The sequence below is a fragment of the Hippocampus zosterae genome, chromosome 1 (genome assembly GCF_025434085.1).
Source record: "Hippocampus zosterae strain Florida chromosome 1, ASM2543408v3, whole genome shotgun sequence".
Classification (NCBI taxonomy): Eukaryota; Metazoa; Chordata; class Actinopteri; order Syngnathiformes; family Syngnathidae; genus Hippocampus; species Hippocampus zosterae.
In genome coordinates, this window is record NC_067451.1 from 26,873,451 (window position 1) to 26,883,686 (window position 10,236).

Consider the following 10,236-nt stretch of genomic DNA (forward strand, 5'->3'; position numbering starts at 1 on the left):
CTGTTCTTTGGGAGTTTATACTTTGAAGAATGTGGTGCCGACAGGCAGGAGGTCGCCCCCAAAGATCACATGAGTAGCCTGCAGGTCGTTTCTCAAAATAGCTCACCGGTGATGGGACAGGACAGACCGGATGTGATTTTCTCGGAATGGTGTGATAGTTTGAAAATATGAACACGAGCAGACTTAGAGAAAAAAAGATTAAGATATCCTTTATTTGTCCCACACTGGGGAAATTTACAGCCTACAGCAGAGAGAATGTGGGTAGAAAGAAGAAAAAACAAAGAAACACCGTTCAATTACCGGCAAGTGCAATATAAATAGAAACTTGATAAATCGCAGTGCTTCTTGATTGGGCACTCCAAATTGTCCCAAGGCGTGATTGTGAGTGCGATTGTTTGTTTGCATGCCCTGCGATTGACTGGCAACCAATTCGGGGTGTACCACACCTACTTCCTGAAGAGAAATGGGATAGGCTCCAGCACGCCAGTGACCCTTGTGAGGATAAAGCGGTTCAGAAAATGGATGGATTAAAGGCAATTTGAGCACATTTGTTTTTTCAGGCGTGTGCATCAATCTGGCAGCCTTTAGCCATCATCAGTAGCATCCCCAAGAAGTAGCTTTCCGTTTCAAAAAGGTGCCATGACAAATTTGGGACGACAGAGGGCAGTAGATCTCAATAGTTTTTTGAGATCTGTCGTCCAAAATTAGTCCTAGCACGATCATGGCACAGTGCAGTACATGCAGAGGAGACACTAAGAATGACTTTGTGACATGGGTCATCTATGCTAGGGTCGCCAACCATCGGTCCGTGGACCGGGACAGGGCTGTGCAGACAGACCTTCGAACTGTGAGCAAATTTATTCCATCAGACGTGATGTGCGAAATGTGCGCGACAATCGGAGAGCTCCGTTTAACCTTGGTTTGCAAGTGGAAATAAAAAGAATCCCCCATTAAGTTAAAGGAAAAGCAGTACACAGACAGTGATACAGTTGTAACAAACTGACCAAACGTCACAACGACACAAACATGCAGCTCAAGCGCAGCCAAAACTTTCGAAGATGACGCTATTTTGACAAGAGAATTTCCTCCCCGAGCGGTATTTGTGGGTGCTGTGTCGTCAAAAACAAGTCGATATTAAGACACTTGATGAATGATTTGAACAAGTAGCACCCAAGTCATCAAGTGGAAAGCATAAAATGCGAGCAGAGTGTGCCTGTCCATGTGAACAGTAGCAGTTTATCCATCCATCCATCCATTTTCCTAACCGCTTGATCCTCACGAGGGTCGCGGGAGGTGCTGGAGCCTATCCCAGCTGTATCCGGGCAGTAGGCGGGGGACACCCTGAATCGGTTGCCAGCCAATCGCAGGGCACACAGAGACGAACAACCATTCGCACTCACACTCACACCTAGGGGCAATTTAGAGCGTCCAATCAGCCTGCCACGCATGTTTTTGGAATGTGGGAGGAAACCGGAGCACCCCGAGAAAACCCACGCAGGCCCGGGGAGAACATTCAAACTCCACACATGGAGGCCGGAAATGGAATCGAACCCGGTACCTCCGCACTGTGAAGCTGACGTGCTAACCACTGGACTACCGGGCCGCCCAGTCGCAGTTTAGTCGCTAATAAAGAACCGGCAGCCACCGGATGAAAGCAGGAGGTACATTTCATTATATTACACTATAAGGCGTATTACTATATATAATACTAGGCGTATTATTACTGTATTCCTAATTGGTCCCTTTCTGAATAGTTCACAGTGTTATTTTATTTTGTTCTACCTTTGTTGTGCAGTAGAATTACACGGTTTGAAAGGAATGAATGTTAATACAATGTTGGCTTACCTTCTGATTATCTTTGTAGTCAGTAACCATTGATTTAAAACTAGCAATATAAACAGCAATGAGAAAAATTGTTGGCGGTCCGCAAACATCATGTACTTGTCTCAACCGGTTCTTGACACAAAAAAGGCTGGGGACAGCTGGATTAGACCCTATAATCCATCCATCTATTTTCAACAACGCTTATCCTTAAGAGTTAGGAGTCTTGGGAGTTGCTGAGTCCTATCCCAACTGATTTTGGGCGAAAGGCGGACCAACCCCTCAACTGGTCGCCAGGCACATAAAGAGACGAACAACCATACACACCCACATCCACACCATCACTAAGCGGGAACAACAACAACAACAAAAAGTTATTTCTTCGTAATAGTGTGTTTTGTTTATTTCTTTGTTGCACTGCATTTTTGTTGTTGTTGCTATTCCTACATCGATGTAAACAAAGTTAACAACTTGGGTGCACGAATGGAGCAGATGAACTCTATTTCACTTCATTCCAATGGAAAACATTGCTTCGATGATCGAGATAGCAAAGTTTGCGAACCGAAACTGTATGGTGAAACTATACTGTATTGATGAAGAAGAATACGTGTGCTTCTAAATAATGTTGATGCATGAACTACAAATAACAACAGACTTCCCTTCCTCAACTTGATTCAGATCGTCTTTAAATGTTATGTGAACCATGACACACAAATCCTGTATGTATGTGATATTGCATAACACTAAAGGGTCAAAATAAATGTCTTAGCTTGTCTTTGTGTTGACGATGCAGCCTGCGGTGTTGACGCCCCTGAAAGAGTACAAAGTCATGTCGCTTCTTCTCATTTTGACCTGCTTCTGAAATAGCACAAAGCTGCCGGAATGTCCACAACGATGTGAAGTGAGGCAAGCCACGATTTGATGTCTGCCATCTTTGTGCTGCCTGTGTGTTGACATAGACTGCCGCTCTTCTACTCTACAGTATATCTCTCCTATACATTCTTTCCCTTTTCCTGTCTTCTTCCGATAGGAACACCCCCGTTACCACTCCCCATGTTCCCCTCTTCCTTCCTTCTCGGGTCTTATTTGCGGCTTCACAGCCTCACATTGTTTCTTTGTTCCCGTCATCTCTTGCAACTCTTAAAAAAAAAAGAAAACAAGAAAAGCTATGACACAGTGAACCTTGCAGCAACTTATGTAACTAATAATGGACATAGTGCAGGTTCTCAGAGGCCATGTGAGGAATTGGCCACCTATGTGTCAACGAACATTGTATCAAGTACAACGGGGGGACACAAATGGGTGCCTGTCACCCAATAACCCCTTAATGTAACACTCACTAATGAGTGTGTAATTCTACAATGAGCTTGTCTTGGCAAGACTCTTGTGAGATTTTAATGAAATAAAATAATCCCTAAAAGATCACGCATTTTTCAACATGGGTTTAGGAAATGTTGTTATGCTATGGTTAACTTTCTGGCCATAATTCCAAAAGGTGTGTTTAGCGTAAACACAAGCCTGCTCATGACCTTAGCGACATCGAGACATCATGCTTTGGTGATGACGATGGAACTGGGGCCTTAAAAATAGTGGAAGGATTATGAACATTATGAACAGCAACAATAGCACAAAACCTTCAAACTTCTGCTAAAAGCAAAAAAAAAAAAAAAAAATCCAAAACAAATGTCAGGAAAAGACTACTAGAATGCCAAAACTTGATTTTGAGTCAATCAGATGCTCTGTTATTGGCTGCGGGTGTGTGCTGACTCCCGTTTAACATGAATTTGAATGTGATTAAGGGTAATATTTCTGAAGACCGCCACGTCCTAGTTTTTAGAGCACACTTTTCTCACCACATTATTTCCGTTTATTTTCACGTCCCATCTCCGAAAGGTGTGATTTAAAAAACAAAACAAAACATTTGAAGCATATGAATGGGGGAACATGTTTTGAAATGATGTCTTGTTTTCAATCACAAATACCTGGCATTTGAAGAGGGCTGTGTTGACTTTTTTATATCCTCTGTATCAGTGGCGGATGCTGGTCTGTCACGTAGGGGAAGCTCAACTTCAGCCTACATCATAAAATATGTCCGTTTATTTATACGTGAATTCTACTCTCTGTTCCTATTTTTAAAAAATGAAAAGGATGCCTTCACCATAAGATTGATGATTGGCTCATTTCGCGATAAAGCAAAAAGAGATTTAGCTTCAGACAGATCATCCAATCATCATGCAGAAAAGCTGAGCGTCCGGGCCAGCCGATACACGCCCAGTGTCCATAGACTCCCAGAGACGCCGAGCGTCCAATGGGCGGGACAAAACCAGTATTTATCCAATGACTCGTCTCGTTTCGATGCATTGGGACTACTCTCGAGACGCTCAGCGTCCACACAGTTTAAAGCACAGTGAAGCTGCGGGCATGAATGAGAAGGGAGTCGCGTCGTAACCAGTAATAAGAAGCTGATTCGGAACAAAAGTTGAGCGTGTTGTAGCGCATATTTAGTCAATGAATGACAAACACACCAGAAATAAAATATTAATCTGTCGCTAATCGTTTTCAACAAAGAGAGCGTCGCTAAAATGATGAGAAGAAGTCTCCAGTTCAACTCAGAACAGAATAAGAATTGAAAAATGCTCCCACGGATGCCTACACCAGGGTCACCCATGGCAAACAGGTTCTAGGTGAGGGGCCAGACAAAGCACGGCTCAAAAGACCCCAATGATGATAAAAATAAATGGATCTAGGTTTCCCTTGCCCGGACGCGGGTCACCGGGGCCCCCCTCTGGAGCCAGGCCTGAAGGTGGGGCTCGTTGGCAAGCGCCTGGTGGCCGGGCCTACACCCATGGGGCCCGGCCGGGCACAGCCCGAAGAGGCAACGTGGGTCCCCCTTCCCATGGGCTCACCACCCATGAGAGGGGCCAAAGGGGTCGGGTGCAATGTGAGCTGGGCGGCAGCCAAAGGCGGGGACCCTGGCGGTCCGATCCTCTGCTGCAGAAGCTAGCTCTTGGGACATGGAATGTCACCTCTCTGGCAGGGAAGGAGCCCGAGCTGGTGTGTGAGGCAGAGAATTTCAGACTGGATATAGTCGGACTTGCCTCCACACACAGCCTGGGTTCTGGTACCAGTTCTCTCGAGAGGGGTTGGACTCTCTTCCACTCTGGAGTTGCTCACGGTGAGATGCGCAGAGCAGGTGTAGGCATACTCCTTGCCCCCTGGCTTAGTGCCTGTACATTGGGGTTCACACCGGTAGACGAGAGGGTTGTCTCCCTCCGCCTTCGGGTGGGTGGACGGGTCCTGACTGTTGTTTGTGCATATGCACCAAAGAGCAACTCAGCATACCCACCCTTTTTGGAGTCCATGGAGGGTGTGCTGGAGAGTAGTAGTGGTGTTTTGTTATTGGACTTCTGTGCTCGTCACGGATTGTCCATAACGAACACCTTGTTCAAATATAAGGGTGTCCATATGTGCACTTGGCACCAGGACACCCTAGGCCGCAGTTCGATGATCGACTTTGTAGTTGTATCATCGGATTTGCGGCCGCATGTTCTGGACACTCGGGTGAAGAGAGGGGCGGAGCTGTCAACTGATCACCACCTGGTGGTGAGTAGGCTCCGATGGTGGGGGAAGATGCCGGTCCGTCCTGGCAGACCCAAACGTATAGTGAGGGTTTGTTGGGAGCGTCTGGCGGAATCCCCTGTCAGAAGGAGTTTCAACTCCCACCTCCGACAGAGCTTATCCCATGTTCCGGGGGAGACGGGGGACATTGAGTCCGAGTGGACCATGTTCCGTGCCTCTATTGTTGAGGCGGCCAATCTGAGTTGTGGCCGTAAGGTGGTTGGTGCCTGTCGTGGCGGCAATCCCCGTACTCGCTGGTGGACACCAGCAGTAAGGGATGCCGTCAAGCTGAAGAAGGAGTCCTATCGAGCCTTTATGGCCTGTGGGACCCCAGAGGCAGCTGGCAGGTATCGACTGGCCAAGCGGACCGCGGCTTCGGTGGTCGCCGAGGCAAAAACCCGAGAGTGGGAAGAGTTCGGTGAGGTCATGGAAGCCGACTTCCGGACGGCTTCGAGGAAATTCTGGTCCACCATCCGACGTCTCAGGAGGGGGAAGCAGTGCACCACTAACACTGTGTACAGTGGGGATGGGGCGCTGCTGACTTCGACTCGGGACGTTGTGAACCGGTGGGCAGAGTACTTCGAAGACCTCCTCAACTCCACCAACACGCCTTCCTTGGAGGAAGCAGAGCCTGGGGACTCTGAGGTGGGCTCTCCTATCTCTGTGGTTGAAGTCACCGATGTGGTTAAAAAGCTCCTCGGTGGCAAGGCCCCAGGGGTGGATGAGATCCGCCCGGAGTTCCTCAAGGCTCTGGATGTTGTGGGGCTGTCCTGGTTGACACGCCTTTGCAACATCGCGTGGTCAACAGGGAGAGTGCCTCTGGATTGGCAGACCGGGGTGGTAGTCCCTCTTTTTAAAAAGGGGGACCGGAGGGTGTGTTCCAACTACAGAGGGATCACACTCCTCAGCCTCCCTGGTAAGGTCTATTCAGGGGTGCTGGAGAGGAGGGTCCGTCAGGAAGTCGAGCCTCAGATTGAGGAGGAGCAGTGTGGTTTTCGTCCCGGCCGTGGAACAGTGGACCAGCTATATACCCTTAGCAGGGTCCTTGAGGGTATGTGGGAATTCGCCCAACCAGTCTACATGTGTTTTGTGGACTTGGAGAAGGCGTGTGACCGTGTCCCTCTGGGAGTTCTGTGGGGGGTGCTTCGAGGGTATGGGGTACCGAACCCCCTGATACGGGCTGTTCGGTCACTATACCACCGATGTCAGAGTTTGGTTCGCATTGCCGGCAGTAAGTCGGAATCGTTTCCAGTGGGGGTATGACTCCGCCAAGGCTGCCCTTTGTCGCCGATTCTGTTCATAACCTTTATGGACAGAATTTCTAGGCGCAGCCGAAGCGTTGAGGGGGTCCGTTTTGGGGGCCTCAGTATTACATCCCTGCTTTTTGCAGATGATGTGATGCTGTTGGCTCCTTCAGACGGGGCTCTCCAACTCTCACTGGAGCGTTTCGCAGCCGAGTGTGAAGCGGTTGGGATGAAAATCAGCACCTCCAAATCTGAAACCATGGTCCTCAGTCGGAAAAGGGTGGAGTGCCCCCTCCGGGTCGGGGAGGAGATCTTACCCCAAGTGGAGGAGTTCAAGTATCTTGGGGTCTTGTTCACGAGTGGGGGTAGGAGGGAGCGGGAGATCGACAGGCGGATCGGTGCAGCGTCTGCTGTGATGCGGACGTTGTATCGGTCTGTCGTGGTGAAGAAGGAGCTGAGCCAAAGGGGCGAAGCTCTCAATTTACCGGTCGATCTACGTCCCAACCCTCACCTATGGTCACGAGCTATGGGTCATGACCGAAAGAACGAGATCCCGGATACAAGCGGCTGAAATGAGTTTTCTCCGCAGGGTGTCCGGGCTCTCCCTTAGAGATAAGGTGAGAAGCTCAGTCATCCGGGAGGGGCTCAGAGTCGAGCCGCTTCTCCTCCACATCGAGAGGAGCCAGATGAGGTGGCTTGGGCATCTGATTCGGATGCCTCCTGAGCGCCTCCCCGGTGAGGTGTTCCGGTCATGTCCCACCGGGTGGAGACCCCGAGGAAGACCCAGGACACGCTGGAGAGACTATGTCACCCAGCTTGCCTGGGAACGACTCGGGATCCCCCGGGGAGAGCTGGAAGAAGTAGCTAGGGAGAGGGAAGTCTGGGCTTCCCTGCTAAAGCTGTTGCCCCCGCGACCCGGCCCCGGATAAGCGGTAGATGATGGATGGATGGATGGATGGATGCCTACACCATAAGATTGGTGATTGGCTCATTTCGCTGTCAATCAAAAAGAGATTCAGCCTCAGACAGACACTCTAATCATCATGCAGAAAAGCTGAGCTTCCGGGCCAGCCCATGAACACCTACTGTCCATCGACTCCCAGTGGAAGTCGATGGACAGTGGGCGGTCTAGGAGTCTCCCATAGACGCTGAGCGTCCGATGGGCGGGACAAAACCAGCATTTACCCAATGATTCGTCTCGTTTCGATGCATTGGGAGAACCTACTCTGAACTCTCGAGACGCCCAGCGTCCGCGCTACAGGCGCTCAGCTTCCACGCAGTTTAAAGCACAGTGAAGCGGCGGGAATGAATGAGAAGAGAGTCGCGTAGTAACCAGTAATACGCTGATTCAGAACATAAGTTGAGTGCATTGTAGCGCATATTTAGTCAATGACATGTCCACACAATTGTACATACACACATAAATTTGATCACTTACTTTGTGACATTTTAGGGGAAGCTGAGCTTCCCTTGCGGTCTTAGAGCAATCGCTTCTGCTCTGTATATATGTGGCCTGCGATTGAGGGCAACCGGCCCAAAGTCAATTGGGATCACGTTGGATCCCATGGCATGTATTCAGGGAATTTTTGAGTGGCTGGTCTCCTGTGCTTCAGGGCACCAAAGCGGGGCTCTGGGAAAAATCCGCCTGGCAACCAGTTGCCATTTATATTTTGGTTAGTTAGTGTTGATCTTGAACTCCATTCAACCATATAAAACACATCAGAAGGTAGCATATCACGGTTTTCACACCAAGTCAATGTATTAAAAGGACGTTTATTTCTTTTTGATCAACGAAACACGTCACAGTGCCTCAAACGGTCCACTGGGGACAATAATTCACATTTTCGAGGTGATGAAAGGCAGGAGGAATAAGTGTGACGAGAGTGTGACTAGCAGCATGACTCTGAGCCGGCTCCTGCACCGTGGAGGCTCCAGTGCCACCAGTAGCACTTGCACTTGGCTTTGTCAGCATTGCACTTCTCCCGCAAGATCCAATGATATGGATATTTGTCCAACTTTCTGGAACTGTAGAATCTTTGATCACAATACTCGAGGGTGAATTTTCTTTCTTGACTTTTTCCCTGATTGAACACATCAGCATCATGTTGACTCTCCCCCATGAAATAAGGTTTGTGGGATTAACGCCGCGTCAAGCAGCTCTCGTCTGGACATGTTCCAAATGTCCATAAAATGGGCCTCCCGAGGTGGCTCGGGTGGATCCCTGCTCAGCACGGCGGCCGTCCCGCGGACTCGGGGTGCTCCGAACATTTCCTGCGAGGCGTAGGTGATGTAGAGGAAACCGTCGGGGTCTCTGTAGTGGGAGTAGACCTCCCCCATGCTGGAGGACATGCAGGACATGCTTTTCTCAGCCACCAGCAGGAAGAGAGCCTGGGTCGATTCCAGGTCGATTTTATTCCTGAGAGCACAGACAGAATCAGATGCGTGAACAAAGAAGATGCAAAGGAACTGAAACTTGAGGTGAGCTCATTTTACCTGAGCAGGCAGAGGAACTGACCCAAGGTGAGCTCAAAGGGAACCAAAAACTTAGTTTTGTCCAATAGTGGGAGAGTCTTTTCACGGATGTAGCGTTCCACAATAACCTTGAACACAAAACAGTCATCAGCTGGAGGACGAGTCTGGTGACAAAAGGAACACCAGAGGAGCAACTCACAGGCAACTTGTTGGGGAATTTGGAGCGAATGCTGCACACTTCATCTTTTCTTGTTTCTTGGCAGAAAATAAAAACATTGTTTCCCTTCATTTTCATCTTGTTTTTAAACATCATCTCATGTTGTCGTAAAAAACAAAAACACCCCTACTGAATATTAAAGCTCATATCACCTAAAGACCGTCATTATCTTTCCCCATTTAGAAGATGGCCCTTCCTGAATCAAGGCCAGTACAGTGAACGAAAGAAACAACAACACCAACAAAAACTTTCATACAAAATAAAATAAAAACCAGAGTGCTTGGGATAACTAACTGAAACTACATTTTACGTTTATAAAACTAACAATCATTACATCGGGCAAAAAACTAAAACTAATCCTAAAACAAATGTTAAAAACAAAGCAAAAATGATTTTTTAAAAACAAACCTGCTTTAAAAACTCAACTAAATGAATAATTATATATATATATATATATATATATATATATATATATATATATATATATATATATATATATATGTGTGTGTGAACCAAATAACAACTAACGAGATCCCTATCAAACAAGAAACAACCCCCCACGCCCCATCACAAACCTATTCAACAGTCGAATCAGTCATATCGACAGCTACGTAAGAATATACACAAATCCATTGATGACTTTTCCCATCTACATTTCCTCTCACTCACCCAAGCACTTCCTCTGCTTGAAGGGCATCCCCATCTCCATGGATTTCTCAAAGGGCGCCATCTTGGTTGCTTGCTTGGGGTGGTTTGCCGGGACCTGCGGTGTTGGAAATGTTGCGGCTGTCAGTGGCCCGTGGCTGACGTTGATGTCCCCTCGGGTGGAAGTTTACAAACCCCAAGGAGAGGCGGGCGCTGGGG

The 10,236-nt window shown here is 48.2% G+C and overlaps 1 protein-coding gene across 1 annotated transcript; it reads right to left on the reverse strand.

Annotated features, from left to right (window-relative positions):
- Nucleotides 1-8,436: 8,436 nt before the first annotated feature.
- Nucleotides 8,437-10,236, reverse strand: map1lc3cl (microtubule-associated protein 1 light chain 3 gamma, like). The gene is made up of 4 exons (XM_052076583.1): nt 10,042-10,236; nt 9,355-9,410; nt 9,177-9,283; nt 8,437-9,099 (listed from the first exon to the last, which is right to left on the reverse strand). The coding sequence occupies exons 1-4, from the start codon at nt 10,100-10,102 to the stop codon at nt 8,784-8,786; spliced, it is 540 nt and encodes a 179-aa protein (XP_051932543.1). The 5' UTR covers nt 10,103-10,236; the 3' UTR covers nt 8,437-8,783.